This window comes from Ammospiza caudacuta, chromosome 18 (genome assembly GCF_027887145.1).
Source record: "Ammospiza caudacuta isolate bAmmCau1 chromosome 18, bAmmCau1.pri, whole genome shotgun sequence".
Taxonomy (NCBI): Eukaryota; Metazoa; Chordata; class Aves; order Passeriformes; family Passerellidae; genus Ammospiza; species Ammospiza caudacuta.
In genome coordinates this window covers 7374258-7390653 of record NC_080610.1, presented here as the reverse complement: position 1 = coordinate 7390653, position 16396 = coordinate 7374258, and the positions used below count along the sequence as shown (strand labels likewise).

Here is a 16396-nt window from a genome sequence, read left to right as displayed (position 1 = left end):
CCGCGGGGCTCGCAGGCTGCCGGTGCCATGCGGGGCCCGCTGCTCTGGGTGGGCTGGCTGCTGGCCACCGGCTGCCTGCTGGGCGCCACGGGCAGCTGCCGGCACCGCTGCTGCCCCGGCAGGAACAACGCGTGCTGGGCCCCCGGCGCCCGCCGGGCTCGCTGCTACTGCGACTCGTACTGCCAGCGGACCGGAGACTGCTGTCAGGACTACCCCACCTCGTGCCGCCGTGCCGGTGAGTGCCCAAGGGGATGGATGGCACCGGCCCGACCGCGGCTGGGGACACCGGCCTGTGCTGCCGTGCTCGGCAAGTGTTTGCTGGTACCTGGTAGCCCCCTACTTTGAGTGATAACAGGATGTGTGTGGGGATGCTGGCTGCGCTGGATTTGTAGCAATGTCCCAGTTGTCCCCTTTTTGCCGCGCTGACTGTCTGGCTGTCCCCAGTGCAATGAAAGCTCGAAGGAGTGGCCTCTGCTCTGCAGCTGATGGTAGTGCTGTCTCTGCAAGCCTGAGTGGTCAGTGTGGGACCCAGCAGGACAAACCCCGGTGTCACCTCTGCTACTGTCACAAGCAGTGCCTTGCACAGGGACGAGGGAACGGGGGGCTGCACTGAGGGTGCCAAATATGGCTTGGGGAGTGCAGAACCAGCTTGCCCGGGGGACCCAAATCTGGGTAGGCAGGCTCCGGCCACGGCCCCCTGGACAATTGCAGCAGTCAGCCCTTCCTAATCTCCGCGGAGATTAGCAGGGTCCCAGCTCAGCGCGATGCACACAGCGATAAAGTCCTGCAGAAGCAGCTCACAAAGCCCTGCACCGGCAGGGGTCAGGGGAGAGGGGCTGCTGGCCCTTGTACTTCTTCCCCTCTCCCCATCCCCTGTGCTGCATCTCCCCTGCTCTGCTCTTTCCGTTGTTCATGACACTGAAACTCTTTGTTTTGCCTCTCCTCGGTCCCTGGCAGCGGTGGGCTGTGCCGTGGGGCCCTGGGGGCCGTGGAGCGGGTGCAGCTCCCCGTGCGGGGCTGGCAGCAGGGCCCGCAGCCGCCAGGTCACGGTGCCGCCCCGGCACGGCGGGGATCCCTGTCCGGACCTCAAGCAGCGCCGCGGCTGCCTGGGGCAGCACCCGACCTGCGGCACGGCCCAAGGTAACGGGGTGCCTGCTGCCCTCCTGCTGCTGTCCCCGAGTGCTGCCGCCCCGGGGCGTCTTTAATCACCCCCCTGCCCCTCACAGCTGCTCTTGTGCCAGAGGTAGCCAAGATTCTCCCCAACTCCTTCAGCCAGAACTTCAGAGATCCCTGGCGAAGAGCTGGGCTGCCACTGCCGGAGAAGCCCTCTGGGTACGTGTGGGGTCGGGGCCCCTCTGTAACCCCCGTCCCCTAAGCCGGGACCCCTCCTGCACCCTCTGCAGCCATGGCCTCTTTGCACCTCCAGACCCAGGGCCTTTTTGCTTCCCCCAGCCATTGCTTTTCTCCCTGCCCCAAACCACGGCCCCGTTGCACCCCCATACAAAACCATTGCCCTCTGCACGCCCCACAGAACCACCATCCTCCTGCCCTCCAAACCCGGATCCCTCTGTACCCCCCAGAGCCATCACCCTTCCCACCTCCCCAACCGAGCCCCCTCTGCCACCCCCCAAACCCACATCCTCTTTATACCCCAATCCATCAAGAACCCACCCCAATCTCTGCCCTACCTCCCGACCACCATTTTCCCTCTTTTCTCCTCCCCAGCTCCCCCCTGCCCAGCTCCTGCGGCTTTTTCCGCCTGACCCAGGTGGGGCTCCCGTGCCGCGGGCGCGCCTGGAGCCGCCGGCTGCAGCGGGACAGGCAGGTCTGTGTGGAATGCCGGGGGAATCTGCCCCACCGCCGTCCCCACTGCACCGGACACGGCCTGCAGGGAGCCAGGTATGTGCTAATCTGTGCCTCCCCACCGTGGGATCTCTCCTGGAACATCTCTCCCTGTCTCTAAGGCATTATCCCTTCATATTCTAATTATAATATTTGTACACAAGGCTGTAATTATATTAAAATATGCCACAATGTTATAGTATACCATTATATTACTAAATGAATCAATAATATGTCCTATAAACAGAGATTATAATATAAAATTAAACATATTTAAATAGAATAGAATATCTCTGTTAGAAGGGACAGACAATGATAATCTAGACCAACTGCCGTTATTATATATGTAATATAAACCCATATATAAAACTATATTTGATTTTTTAAAATTGTATTTATTAATGGCACACCCTAGTTCTGACTGCTTTTCCCTTCCAGGACATTTTGGGTGGCTGCTTCTGTGGTGGGGTGCCAGGGCTCATGGGTGCAGGAGGGCCTGCAGGAGGGCTGTGTCTGCTCCCCCCCAGCTCTCATCTTTGTGTAGGGAAGGTGAGCTGACCCTCCCCATGGCACCACTCCTTGCTGGGGAGGTGAGGGATTAAATAAAAATGTGCTCTGTTTCATAATTTCACCTTCCTGCAGGTTTGCTGTTCACCCTCGGTGCCAGCTCCCTCTGTTTTCCATTAAATATTTTGCTGAAGAATGGAAAAACCCTTCTTATAAAGACTAAAAATAAGGGAATTGCTGAAGTGTGGTGATAAATGGTAGGAGGACAGCATGATGAGGTAAAGTCTGGGTGAGAAGACGATGTGGCAGTGACATGGTGTGATGATGTCACACTCAGCCATGACATCATACTTTACAAGCTGCAACTGGCAAGCAACGTGAGGATGGAGGCAGCATCCATCCTTTGTCTGAGCTCACTCACTGCAGTCTCAGGTGAGCCATGCAGGACAGTTCAGCCCTGCTGGGCTTTGCAGAATTAAACAGACACCCAAAGTCCGCACACAGGCGATGGTGCCGGTGCCCAGTTCCAGCCATGGGGCTCAGCAGCCCCCACTGGAAGGAGTGAGGCTGGGCTGGGTGCTGCTGCTGCCCTTCCCCATTCCTCACCCAGCACAACACGACCTTGCTGGTGGGGTCCCTGCTCCAGCTCTGGGTGGTGCCACCACAGCCTGTGGTAGGAGCATGTGCCATGCTAGGGCTGGATCCTGCTCCACTGCAGCCAGAGGCTGTTGTCTGTTTGCTGCCCCAGGACATGTCTGGCTCCTGCAGCCTGTTCTCACACCACCCTCCTGGGCAGGGGAATTAAAAGGCTCCAACACTGGGAATGTTCTTGGCCTCTTTATTTGGGATAAAAGCCCAGGTCGGCCAAAGACCAAAGTGCTGGTTAAAAAAACAGGTGGTGGGAGTTGAGCATGAGGGGGTGTGAGAGTTCTGGAGCACAGGTCCCCTCCTGCCAGCCAGAGCTGAGGGCAAGGAAGCCATGGACATGGGCCAAGGCAATGCTGTACTGGAGTCCTCAGCTGCAGAGTTAGAAACTGGGAACAAAAGCGAGTGTGTCCCACACTGTGAGTGGGGTTCCCCTGAGTTACACCACCAAACCTGCAGGCCTGGCTGCTGGTCAGAGAGAGCATCCAGGAAATAGAGGGAGATGGCTGCAGGATTTTGTGTCACACTGCTGCATGCCTGGAGCTGTCAGTCCCTGACAGTGGTCCTAGCTCTCCTGGTGCATTGTCCTGCCTTGGCACAGGAGCCAGCCCATGCTGCACCAGCAGCCCCTGTACCAGCTCCAGCTCCTGCTCCAACTCCTGGGAGCCACAGCCCAGGCCTGGCATGGCGGTGGCACCTTCCCCCAGCACCCGCAGCACCTGTGCCACCAGCTGGGCCCTCACCAGCAGCATGGCCAGGGCTGTGTGGAGTTTGGCACAGCCCAGCGCCTTCATCCCCCAGCGGGCAGCAGGACCTGTGCGAGAGCAGGGAAGGAGCTGTGAGTGTGGCAGGGTGCCCCTGGGCAGAGCTGGCCTGGGGAACAAGGACACCGCTTGCTTGTCCCAGGTAGTCCATGCTCGCCATACCTTGGCTCCAGCAGTGTCTGCAGTACTGCAGGTCCCTCAGCACACCGGGGCCTGTGGCTTCCAGCCACTGCAGAGCTGAGGCATGGACTGGGCTGCCAGTGGGAGCCTTCTCCAGGAGCTGCACCAGGACAGGGAGCAGCTGCTGTGCCAGGACAGCTGGCTCTGCAAAAACGTTGGGTTCATCCTCTTTGTACAGGCTGACAGCTCTAGGGGGAAAGCAGAGGTGTGAGTGAAGCCAAGAGCTGGCCCCATGGTACCCCAGACTCCCTCATGCCAGTCCACAGCTCCAGCAACTCACTTGTTGGCCTCCAGCTCCTCCACAACACTCCTGACATCTAAGACAGGGATGTGCTGAAGTAGTGAGTTGAAGGTCTCAGGGTGCTCCCCGAACTCTCCCAGAAGGAGCTCTAGGAGGCTCTGGAGCCCCACATTGTCCTGCACAAAGATGCAGCCATCTTGGAGCAGCTCCCCCGGGCTCTGCCGCAGGAGGCTGGCGAATCCTGAGGCCTCATGCCGAACCTCCCGCTCCTCATCTTGCAGAAGGTGAATGGCCATGTTTATCAGCCTGAGAAAAGGGAAGAGAAGGAAAGGGAAGCATACTGCATGCCCCAAAGCATCCCAGTCTGCTTGGAGGGGAGGATGAGACCTCAGAAGAACGCTTCTCTGAGGGACTTTTTCCCTGGACTGTGAAAGACACAGCCACCACCCAAGAGCTTGGGAGGGTAGGGGCTGTGCTGGGGATTGAGGACTCAGCAATGCCATCTGGTGCTCATAATGGACTGGCTGCTAGTACTAAAATGCCACCCACAGGTCTTTTTGTAGGCTGTGAGCTCTTGAGTGACACTGATTTTTGAATGAGCGGGGTTTTCTTCAACACCCTTGAGTTTTTGCAGAGGACACCTTTTGCAGAGTCCATCAACCTGCAGCGGGCTGGGGCTCCAGGGAGCAGTGCTGCAAGCACAGCCACCCCCAGAGATGGGCTCAGTGACCTACCTCAGGGCCACAGGGACGAGTGAGGGACGGGCAGCACACAGGGATGGCTGCAGCACGCTGGGCCCTGCCAGCTGCAGGGAGCGGGCGGCCGCCAGCCGCAGCAGCTCGGAGCAGGCGGAGCGGCTGCACTCCTCCAGGGCCGCACACCAGCGCTCCACCAGCGCAGCGTCCTCGTCCCCACACCTGCCAAGACCAGGGAAGGAGAGCGAATTCAAGCACACCTTGCTGCTCCAAAGGTCACCGGCTGGCCTGAGATTGCAGGAGCCAGGTGCAATGCTGTGATTTCTGGGAGGGAAGTCAGGGCTCTGTTTCTAGTAAGGACTAAGGAAGAATCTGCTGGAAGAGTTGGGCAGTTCCCCAGCAACAGCAAGGACCTACTGGTGGGCAAGCAGCAGGCTGGCAGCACACAGTGCCTGGAAGAGGAGATCAGGACCAGGACACTCAGCCTCCACCATGTGCAGCAGCATCTCCGGGCATGATCTTGAGGAGCCCTGGAGCTTACTGGAAGCTTCCTGGGACCATGATGAGGGATCTCTGTAAAGATGCAGCAAAGCCTCAAGGTACAATCTCAGGAACTCTTTGTCCCTTCTCTCTTGCAGCACCGACTGCAAGCTCTCCTAGTTGACAATGGGAAAGAAGGTACATGGTTAGTGGTCCTAGCACTGCAGGACCAGGCAAATGCACTGCACCCATGCACCCTCAGCCTGGGGAGCACCAAGCTTTCAGCAATGGGATCTCAGGGGTCCCATCTGCATGGTGCACTGGGCCCCCCTGCTTTACTTGGTGACTTTTGAGCCCCATCATACCAGCAATGTCAGCCCAAGAGCGTTCTCCACCTCCTTGCACGATCCTCCCTCCCCAGCAATCACCCAGCTCAGGATGGCAAGCTGGATGTCGGGGTTGGGCTGCTGGAGGAGTGAGCAGACAGCAGCAATGCGCTCGCTGTCCGCCAGCCGGGCTGCCTCGCTGCACATGAAGTGGGCCATGGTTTGGTGGAGGATGGCTGAGCCCACCTGCAGGGAAAACAGGATTCCCCTTTGAGTGCTCAGCCTGGAGCGATGGCTCCCCCTGCCCAGGCTCACTGCCAGTCAGGCATGGCCATGTGCAGTACCTGTGGCTGGGCACAGCCTGACTTTCCCCCCTGCAGGAGGCTGCCCAGCTCGGCGCTGATGGTGCCATGGATGTACTGGGCGAAGCCAGGGCTGAAGGATGTGGGCAGGAGGGCGAGGACCTGGAGGAAGGCAGCGCGGACGAGGGGGCAGCGCTGGGCAGGGGTGAGCAGCCAGCCCCGCGCCTCCAGCTGCAGAGCCACGGGGTGCAGCGCCTCAGCCGACAGCCTGCAGGGAGACACAGCCTCACCAGTGGGCAAGCGCTCAGATGGGCACTCCTGCGGCCAAAGGGCTGTGTTTGGCACAGGGTGAGCCCAGCTGGGGAGGCAGCATGGAACACTCACCCCCCGGTGCCCGTGGCACAGCCCAGCAGTGCCTGCATCTGCAGCAGCTGCCCGTGGACAGCGTTGTGCGAGCGGATCTGCCCGGGCGCTGCAGGGAGCTGCCGGGCCAGCTGCAGGAGGAGCCTGCAGCGCTGGGGAGGGGCCACAACGGGCACCAGAGCCTTGGCAGCCATTGCTCGTACGGCGTAGATGGGGCTCTCTGCCAGCCCCAGCAGTGGCTCCAGGAAGGGAGCAGAGGGACTGTGGAGCAAAAAGGGCACCATGTGGTGATGCTCTGGCTGGAGTAAAGTCACACAAGAGCCAGGGTCAGCCTCAGCACCAGAAGGGCTGGAGCCCTTCTGACTGCAGGAGCCCTGGGCTGAGGCACAGCATCCCCAATGCCCCCATACCTGCCGGCAATGTCAGCGCCAGGCTGCAGCTGGGCCAAGAGGGTGAGGATGGCATGGAGTGCAGGGTGCAGGCGGGGCCCCCCTGATGTGGGTGCTGTGGCCACCTTGAGCTCTCCAAGCAGCACAGCGCCCAGCTTTGGGTGCTGCCCGAGGAAGGCGTGCAGGCTCAGCCCCTCTGATGGGCAGCCATCCCTGTGGCTCCACGGCTGTCCCAGCAGCCGGGATGTGAGGGCACCTGCAGGGACAGAGAAGGCAGTGTCAGGTCCCATCCAACCCTGCCAAGCCCCTGCACTTCACTGCACACAGGCTCCGAGCCCTGGGGGCTGTGGGGGTCTCTGTCAGTACTCACTGAAGAGCTGGATGGCTGCGTTCCTCATGGCCCAGCAGGGCGAGCCCAGGCCGCGCAGTGCCAGGGCCATCATGGGTGTGGCGTGGCACAGCACTGCCCCGCCCAGCCCCGCCCCGCGGACCAGCGTCTGCAGCACGTGGAGGGCACACACCTGGGGAGAGCACAGGGGCTCAGGGGCACCGTGTCACAAGGGGGCTCATGCTACCATGTCAGGGGAAGGGGGAGGAAAAGATAGGGGAGCCAAAAGGCCATCAGCTCCCAGGCTGCCAGGCTGGACTGCGTGACCAGGGCTGGGGGTTTTTGCTCACTCTGAGTTCTCAGGGTTCCACACCGGGTACGTGGCACAGCTCAGGGGACCCAGCACAGGTCACCCTGTCCCCAAAGGGGCTCCAGCAGCCAGGAACACCACACTGACCTGTGGGAGGTCGAGGGTCTGGTCCCAGTCCTGTGGCAGTGCCATGGCAGCCAAGCTCAGCAGGGTCTGAATGCAGCGGGTCAGGAGGGGCCGTGCCTGCGCCGGGGCCTCCCCGCTGACGATGCACAGGAAGAGCATGGGGAAGCCGGCAGCACGGCGCGTGATCGAGCTGCTCCGGGGCCCACCCAGGGCCTCCAAGCCCTGACAGAGAAACAAAATCCACCTGAGGTGTGGCTGGAAACCTGCAGCTGCCCTGCCAGGAGGGCACCAGCATCTCAGCTGCCAGGAGGGTGCTTGTCCCAGGGAGTGCAGAAATGCCTCTGGTGCTCCCTGGGGAAACAAGAGGCACAATGAGCACTGTACCTGCTCCAGCACGGCCCGTGGGATGGCCTGCAGCTCCGGATCTGGGTGGTTCAGCAGTGCAGCACAGAATTTGGTGAAGCCCATGCTGCAGCCCTCCACTGCTCCCTGGGACAGAGCAGTGTCAGGACAAGCACCCCAAAGGCTGCACCCATGAAACCCCCATGCCCCCAGACAACTCTTTGAAGGGGAAGAACAAGTGAGAAGACCTTATGGTGTGGGATGTGATAGGGTCTGGCACAGGGATCCCAGCCAGGGGACTTCCAGCCATCCCCATGTCCTGTCCCCAAGCAGACCCTGCCCCACTGCACTCACCCTCCCTCCCCCCAGCATGCCAGGGCAGGGACAGGGCTGCAGGGATGGCCAAGGGCCCAGATCTGCCCTTACCCAGTGCCGGCATCGCAGCAGGATCTCCTGGAACACCCTGGTGGCCGTCTGCAGGGTGGGGAGGGGCAGCAGGGGCCCCACTTCAGCAGGCAGTGCTGGGGATAGCAGCAGCTCAGCCAGGCCCCCCAGGAGCAGCCCAATCTCCTGGGAAGAAGAGGAAGGTCAGCAAGTCTGGCAGGGAGGAAGAGAAGCTGGGATGGGTGGCGGCAGGGCTGTGCCACAGCAGGGGACTGTCACTGTCTGGGAAGAAGCTGGGCTCCATAAGGGCAGGGAGGGGGCTGCTTTTGGGAGCCTGCTAGCTGCATCCTTCCTGGAAGGGGGTGAGGACATCTGTGAGAGCACTGAAGTAAGGACAGAAATTCTCCCCTGTTCATCCCCAGGGAATGCCCCAGGGGAAGGTGAAGCTGGGGAAGGCTGGATGATGGTGCCATGCTGGGCTGTCCCTGTCCCAGTGACATGAGGAGGAGTCCCCACCTTCACTGACACCCAGCAGCACGTCAGGATCAGGCTGTGCTCCTCTGACAGCAGGACTGAGTCACCCTCCTCTTCCTCTTGCCCCTGGCCCTTCCCCAGCATGATGAGGGAGCCAATGGCATTGCCCATCTCTGCAAATGATGGGGCAGCAGCTGCAAAAGGAAAAGCCAGGTCTTAGCACGGTGTAGGGCAGTGTGAGGGGGATGCTGCTGGGGTTTGGGAGGACCTGCTGTCCTGTCAGAATGTACACAAATGCAATGGCTCCTGCCCTGCCACATGCCCCAGTCAGGAATGCAGCTGCATTTTTCCCACTGCTCTTTCCAAGGCCTGTAAAGTCTCTGCCAGCTCCTTCTTTCCCAACTGTTTCCATCTGGCAGGTGCCTCACTGCTCCTGGAAGGCTTTTGCTTCCAGTGCTCTTTTTCTCCCATGGAGTTGAGAAAGGGACCCAAAGCCAGGCCCAGCCCCACAAGGGTCCCCTGCTAGAGGAACTGAGCCCAAAGTAAGTGCATTCCCCTGGGGCTGGCTGCTGGGCCAGGAATGACTGTGATGGAGTAGTCAGAATCCCAGGGATGGATCCCAGTGCTGGTTCTGCTGCCATGGGGACACACTCACCTTGCTCATCAGCACCAGGGCCTTGCTGGCTCTGCAGAGCCCCCAGGAGGAGGGAGGTGATGTCTCTCACTGTGGTCACGAGGCAGGTGAGGAGCTCCTGCCAGCTGTGCACCAGCTCTGCTGCCTGCATGGAGACGGCCACCTCTGGCACCTGGAGCAGGCACCTGCGCAGGGCAGCGATGGCTCCTGCAGAACAAACACCTCTGTTCGTGTGCTGTCAGCACAGCCCTGCCTCTCCTGCCTGAGCTGTGGCTAACGTGGCTCAGGGGCAGGGAAGACAACAGGGCCCTGGGTGAGGAGTGTGCAAGGCAGGGGCAGTGCCAAAACAGGCAAACCAAGGCAAGGATGTGGCACCAGCAACGAGCTGTGGCCAGAGTCCTGCCATGATTCTGGGCTGCTCCAGGTCCCAGGCAGCTGCTGCAGGAGCTGCTCCCTGCCCTGCCCTGCCCAGCTGGGGCCGTACCGTGCATCGGTGCCGTGGCTGCTGCCCGCAGCAGGTCCTGGCGTGCCACCTTGTACTGGGCCTGCAGCACGTGCAGAAGGTGCTGGGCAAAGCACAGCCCTCGGCTGGGCAGTGTCAGGGCTGCCTCAGCCTGCAGGGACAGGCTCTTCATGGTGCCACTGTCTGACCTGGGGAAACAGGCAGATCCTGCTGTGAGTACCAGGGAATTTCCTGCCCATCTTGTGCCACACAGCTCCTGCCTCCCCCAGTGCAGACTCCTGAACCTCAACCCTCCCCAGCTTCCCGTTGCAAGGCCACTGCAAAACCCATCTGTAACCACAGACTGGTAAAGCACCAGTGCTGCCAACACACTCTTGGAGGGTCCTGTGCCACCACAGGGAAAGGGAGGGGCATGCCAGGAGCTCATACTTCTGCAGGATGGTCTTCATCAGCACAGCTCCAGCCTCAGCCTCCTGCACTCGGGGGCTGCCCAGGGTGTCCTGGGCCAGCTGGAAGAGATCCTGGGCAATGGGCTCAGGGAATGTGGTAGGGAAGTAGCGGACAAGCAGCTCCGAGGCCAAGTCTCTGATCTGCCAGAACAGAGAAGACATGGGGAAAAGTGGGACATGGGAGAATGGGAACCATGGTGAGCTCCTCTAAGCCTGCTTTAGGCCAAGGCAGGCATCTTCATGACCTCCCTTTGGTTTTACAAGGCTCACCTCATTAGTGCTGTCCTGCAGGCAGCTCATCAGTGCCAACAAATTGGGCTGGGAGAAGAAGTCCCAGCAGCCTCTCTGCCTGGCGTAGCTCAGCAGCGTGGCCATGGTCCCTGTGATGGGGACATGGGGCAGTGGGGTGGGATTGGCTGGGAGGATCCCCACAGCTACAGATGATACTCCAGGTAGCTTGCCTGTACTCACGTGGGGGCTGGCCCTTCTTCCTGTCAGGGCTCCAGGTGTCTGTGCAGGTCTCCAAAACAGCGGCCAGGAGGAGCAGAGCCGTCTTCTTCCTCTGGTAGTTGGAGCCTGGGCTGAGTGAGGCGATGCTGAGCTGCAGCAGCCATTCCACAAAGCCTGTGGGCAGAGAGCATGGCTGAAAGGGATGCCGGGCACACGAGAATCTCCCAGGGCTGTGGTGCAGTTGCTCAGTGCCCGCCTCACCTACGGCCTGGGCGAGCTGCTCTGCTCCCTCTGCCGGCCCGGAGCGCCGCGGCGCCTTCCCCCGCAGCTGGGCCAGCGAGCTGTCCCTGAGCCGCACCAGCGCCTTCCTCACGGCTGCCTGCAGCAGCTGCCGGAACGAGGAGGAGTCGCAGTTGAGGTTGAGGGGCAGGAAGTGCCGCAGCAGCCGCACCTCGGTGCCCGAGAGGGGCTGGTTGGTGTTGGGGCTGCAGCAGAGCAGGCCCAGCGCCGCCAACCGAATGCCCTCCTCACGGGTGCCCAGGCAGCGGGAGAGCCGCTCCAGAGCCGCCTCCCGCAGCGGCAGGGCCCCTGCCACACTCTTCTGTGCCTTCAGCACGGACACCCAGGCCCGCAGTGACATCGTGTCCTGGCCGCCAAACTGGGCTGCCAGCAGTGCCTGGGTGGCCGGGAGCTGCCGCAGGGTCCAGGTGAGAAGGTGGTTGGCACTGTTGCTCTGCAGGATGGGCAGGGGAGAGCAGAGGCCCTGGGAGAGCAGGGGGAGCCAGCGCAGTGCCCACTGCTCTGCCAGGGCCTCCTCTGTGCCCCGCTGCCCATCTCGCCACTCGCGGCACTGCTGCCGCACCAGCGCCTTGTAGGCCTCGGCCGCGGCGGGACACAGGTGGTTGGTGGAGAGGCAGCTCAGGAGATGCTGTGGCAGGTCCGGGTAGGCATCCAGCACCTGGGGGAAAGGCAGGTCACCCTCATCTCCCTGTCAGGTTGAAAGCTGCATGTGGGGGAAAGACACATGGGTACAGGCCACACTGCAGTCACTCCGGGCACTGAGTATCTCTGGTACCTCAAAGCTGCTTTTTGTGGGCACTGACAGGCAAAGCTTCCTTCCCACTGGCACTCCCCAGGGATGCACTGCTGAAGCTCACTACCCCAGGGATGCTAAAATAGCTCCTCTGGGTGGGAAGGCTCCCAGCCCACACAGCTGAGCTGGGTAGAAGGTGACAGGCAGTGGACTGAGGCTGTGCCACCTCAGCAGCAGAGGCAGCTGGCACCAGACTCCCATACCCCTGCCTTCCCTACCTGCTGGCTGCCCATGTAGGGGACGATGGCACACAGGGGCACGTATCTTGCTTTGATCTGCCAAGGCATTGAGACCACCCTCTGCAGCATCTGTTGGTAGAGGGGTCTCTCCTGGTCCTGGAAGTGCTGGCACTCCAGGTGGTAGATCTCCAGCAGCAATCGGAAGGAGCTGTGGATGAACTCAGACACACCTTCCACCTGTGGGAGAAGGACAACAAACAGGGGGGTTAGGGTGACCTCCCTCTCGTGTCTTGCTGTCCTGTGGCAGGTGAAGCACTGGGACATGGCCCTTTAGAGCCTGTGTGTGACAAATGCCACGACCCCAGCAGTGTGACTGCCCCTGCCCTGGCACCTGCAGGCAAGGGAGTCTCTTTGGCTGATGGAGCTGAACAGCAGGGATGTGTTATGGGCTAGGGACAGCAGCTGAGCCAGGAGAAGGAAGAGCTGCTCCTGGCTGCCACATTTGGTGCTCTTTGGCACTGTGTCCTTACCGGGATCTCTGCATTGCTCCACAGCAGCTGGGTGAGCTCCTGGAGGAGCTCAGAGTCCTGGGCCAGGACGTGGGTCCCCATCAGGTGCCAGAGAGCAGCCAGGCCCTCCCGCAGGCGCTGCAGCCACAGCGCACAGGCTGCCAAAACAGAGAGTTCTGCTGCAGCCCTCCCCAGACTCACCTGCACCAGGGCCAGCACAGGCTGTGGCCTAGAGGACCCTGTGTGCAGGGGCAGCAGTTCCCCCGTTAAGTACACAAGACCCCAAGAGGGCAAGTGTCCATTGGGCAGGAACAGAAATTAATAGCATTTTCCAAACCAGCTACCAAGACCCAGCACCTTCCCTGGCAAGCACCTTCCCAGCCCTCCCCACATGGCAGGGTCACTGCCCCTACCTTGGAAGCAGTAGTAGTGGCAGTCCTTCTGCTCCCTGCTCAGGGCACACACAGCAGGAAAGACCACGTCCAGCAGCAGGCAGGCCTGCAGGGGCACAGCAGCTCAGGGAGAAGGCAGGCACAGAATTTCCAGGGAGAAAACCCTGCCATGAGACAGGCAAGGAGAGTGCTGCCTGGTCCTCCTGCTCTCACAGAGCACACCTCTGCTCCCTGCCTGGCAGTGCTCAGCCCGTGAGGACCTGGGAGAGGCTAGAGCTGGGAAGAGATGAGGCTGTGCTCTGCAGGGACAGCCCCAAGTTCATGCAATGGGAACACAGGGTGAACACTGCTTTGCTTGTGTAGGGACTTTTGGCATCACTTTGTTTCCCACCTCCCCAGGAAAGAGAAATCCCTGCTGGGATGTCTTTGGAAAAAGCTCTTTGGCCAATGCCTGTGCTCAGTGGGATGCATGGAGCTGCTGGTGTGGAGGGGTGCAGCCTGGCTTCATCCCCCAAGGATCTGCAGGCACCACAGGCAGCTGCCAGCCCTCTCAAGCCCTGTCCACCAGGTTGGAGCTCTCCTACCTTGTTGGGAAGGCCCTCCAGCTGGCAGCTGAGGATGTCCATCTTGCAGCACGTCAGCACACCTCTGGTAAGCACCAGCTTCTCCAGCCCGTCTGGTTCCAGGACAGGGGGCACTTCCACCACCAGCTCCCCAAACTTCAGCTCCCCAGTGCCTGCTGGAAAATGGCTGCACTGGATGGAAGGAAGGTGGCAAACCCAAATGCTGCTCTGAGAGCAACTGCCATGGCTCATTCCAGAGCATCCATGGGAGGTGGCCAGAGACAGCTGGAGCTCCCAGACCCCAAGAGAGGCACAGCAGCAGAGTCCAGCCTCTGTCCCCTCACACCCAGACACTCCTGTCACCCTTTGCCAGAGGCCCTCCTCAGCTCAGGATGGAGCACACACCTTGGCTGGGCAGCTGGAACAGGGTCAGCACTGCACTGGCCCCGTGCTGGGGCTGGGGGGCCGTGTTCACCAACATGCTCAGGGCTGTGCCTGCCAGCAGCCTCGTGTCCTTGTTCAGGGCCTGGACTCACAGAGAGGCAAAGGCACAACTCAAAACACCATTGAAACCCCAGCCACATTTAACTGCCCCTGCAAACAGCTACATGGGGTGCCTCAGACATGTCAGACACTGAGCTGTCTCTGCAGGCTTGCCCTGGGGAGGAATATGGGGAAAGCATCTGGGAAGGACAGCACTGCTGTGCTCCCTGGGACAGGCAGTCCCACCCCTCCCAGGGCTGTACCCACCTTCTCCCAGGCCACCTCCAGCAGCAGTCCCAGGAGGCTCTGCAGGGTCTCACTCTTTCCTGATGTGCTCCACACCAGGAGAGCCACATCCTTTGGCAGCACCTGGAAGACCTGGAGGCAGGCCTGGAGGAGCAGGAGGTGCCACAGGGATGATCAGTATTCCTTACCTCTGAAAAAGCAGCAATGCCCCAGGAAGGGCCATTCAAAGCAGCATTACATCCCTCTGGACACTGCTGCCGGTGCCCAGCCTGTCCCTGCAGGCACCAATCCCTGCCCCCTGCCCAGGGTGGCTCTTACCTTGATGACCAGGTAGCCCCAGGTGCTGCCAGGTGTGGGCTGGCCCTGCAGCACCCAGTGCAGGGTGCTGGCCAGGCGCTGCAGCAGCAGGGGCAGGTTCTGCTGCCAGTGCTGCCGACCCAGGCTGCTCTCCTCCAGGAACATGGACACTGCAGGCAAGGGGAGAGCATCAGCCCCCGGCCCTCCCGCTACCAGCTCAGCCAAGGGCATTGGTGAGTGAAGTAAGAAGGGGCTGGGATGCAGGGGATGCTTTGGTTTGTCTGGGACCTTGCAGAGATCACACGGATCTGGCTGATCCCTGCTCCCCTCCCATGAGCACAGAAGACCCAGTCTGGGTTGGCAGGAAATGTTCTTGCCCTTGTGGTGTGAGCTGGGAGAAAACCCCGGAAGGTAAAGAAGAGAGGCTGACCTGACTGAAGGTCCTCAGGAGACAGCACCTGCAGGGACAGAAGGATAGTTTGTCCTGTGTGACAACACGCTGGGGCTCAGTGCCTTGGGCAGGAGGGTTCTGCCAGTGCCAAAAGCTGCCCCAGGGATGAGCAAAGGTGATAGGCAGCCACATGTTGCCAGCTGCAAGCAAGGGCAAATCCCCCGAATCATGGGAAGTGAAGTGAAGGACTGGAGGCAGCCAAACCAGATCTCTGTGACACATGGTCTCCAGATAAGTCCCCACGTAAGCCAGTGACACTGCACAGCTGGGGCTCTCTCACCTCTCCCTGCAGAGCCAGGCCACTCAGCAGTGTGTCCACCTCCTGGGCCAGCAGGGCTTCCTTCCCCACTGCCAGCTGGGTCACCATCTGCCAAGAGACACCCCAAGTCAGCTGCTCTGCCCAGACCCCTTGGAGACACCACTGCCAAGTGCTACTGGGGGAGCCTGCACCGCCTCTGAGCCCCTTTGCTGCTAAGGATGGCAGAAAGCTCCAGGGCTGTGCCACGAGTGGGCAAAGCCAGCCCAGCCTTACAGACCTGTTCCAGTTTCTGGAAGGAGCTGCAGCTGCTGGTTGCCTCCATCTGGAAAGCCAGGACACAGCGGAGCAGGGGTCGTGCCTCTGCCTCGCCCAGCGCCTGCAGACCCTCGCTCAGCGCCCGTGTCAGCTGGAGAGCCTCCTCCAGGTGCTTCTCCTTGCATCTCTTGGCAGTGCTCCTGGAACAGGACAAGGGCAGGGGTGAGGATACCTCGGCTCGGTGAAGTTTGTAGCGGGGGAATACCCCGACTCAGTGGGATCTGGGCTTGGGATGCCCCAGCCGGCGGTGCTGCGCTCAGCATTGCCCCGGAGCGAGGACAGAGGGGCGGCAGCAGGGGGGCAGCTACACGGAATCCTCAAAGCGCATTGCAAACCCTTGGTGGGCAGAAGGGCACGAAAATCCTAAACCATGCAGCCCTGCTGCTGCTGAGCAGGCTGGAAGGGAATGGGGAGCACCGTGAACGTGGCTCGGAACCCCTTGCCGGGTATCGATCTGCCCTCCCTCCCTTCCTCCCTCCGGACCCGCTCCCGCGGCATGCACGGCCGCTACACGCCGGGGGTTTCCCGAGGCAGCCGCCACCGGGGGATACCGGGAGCTCCCTGCCCGTGGCCCGCCCTCTTACCCCGCGAAGTGCCGCAGGCAGCGCAGGCAGGAGAGCACCGTGGGGGCGAGGCCCCGTGAGCTGTAGAAGGCGGCGCAGGCCCGCGCCTCCCGCTCGGCGCCCATGGCGGCCGCACCACAGAGCCGGGCCCGCTGCGGCGCTCGGCGGCGCCCCCTGGCGCTGTCCCGGCGCAGCACGGCCCGCAGCGCCGCCCGGGACCCGCCGTGCTTCCCTCACCCTGCCCGGGACCCGCCGTGCTTCCCTCATTCCTTCACCCCGGCCGGGACCCGCCGTGCTTCCCTCATTCCTTCCTTCCTTCACCCCGGCCGGGACCCGCGCCGGCTCCAAGGCA

General features: G+C 61.4%; 2 protein-coding genes across 2 annotated transcripts; one reads left to right on the top strand and one right to left on the bottom strand.

The window, feature by feature from the left end:
- The first annotated feature begins 27 nt into the window (after window positions 1–27).
- On the top strand, window positions 28–3031 carry LOC131565814 (somatomedin-B and thrombospondin type-1 domain-containing protein-like). Its single transcript, XM_058816884.1, has 6 exons — window positions 28–235; window positions 958–1140; window positions 1227–1332; window positions 1726–1899; window positions 2281–2391; window positions 2485–3031. Exons 1-5 carry the CDS (start codon window positions 28–30, stop codon window positions 2384–2386), a joined length of 777 nt encoding a protein of 258 aa, XP_058672867.1. The 3' UTR covers window positions 2387–2391; window positions 2485–3031.
- Window positions 3032–3322: 291 nt separating this feature from the next.
- LOC131565813 (thyroid adenoma-associated protein homolog) lies at window positions 3323–16169 on the bottom strand. The gene is made up of 31 exons (XM_058816883.1): window positions 16066–16169; window positions 15444–15621; window positions 15188–15274; window positions 14887–14914; window positions 14478–14626; window positions 14181–14303; window positions 13836–13956; window positions 13452–13606; window positions 12889–12973; window positions 12497–12633; window positions 12006–12203; window positions 10956–11652; window positions 10716–10868; window positions 10515–10624; window positions 10225–10385; window positions 9817–9983; window positions 9354–9539; window positions 8741–8892; window positions 8267–8410; window positions 7883–7987; window positions 7520–7720; window positions 7105–7255; window positions 6756–6990; window positions 6367–6606; window positions 6025–6250; window positions 5720–5926; window positions 5292–5530; window positions 4914–5096; window positions 4219–4485; window positions 3921–4126; window positions 3323–3808 (listed from the first exon to the last, which is right to left on the bottom strand). Exons 1-31 carry the CDS (start codon window positions 16167–16169, stop codon window positions 3516–3518), a joined length of 5688 nt encoding a protein of 1895 aa, XP_058672866.1. The 3' UTR covers window positions 3323–3515.
- Window positions 16170–16396: the final 227 nt, after the last annotated feature.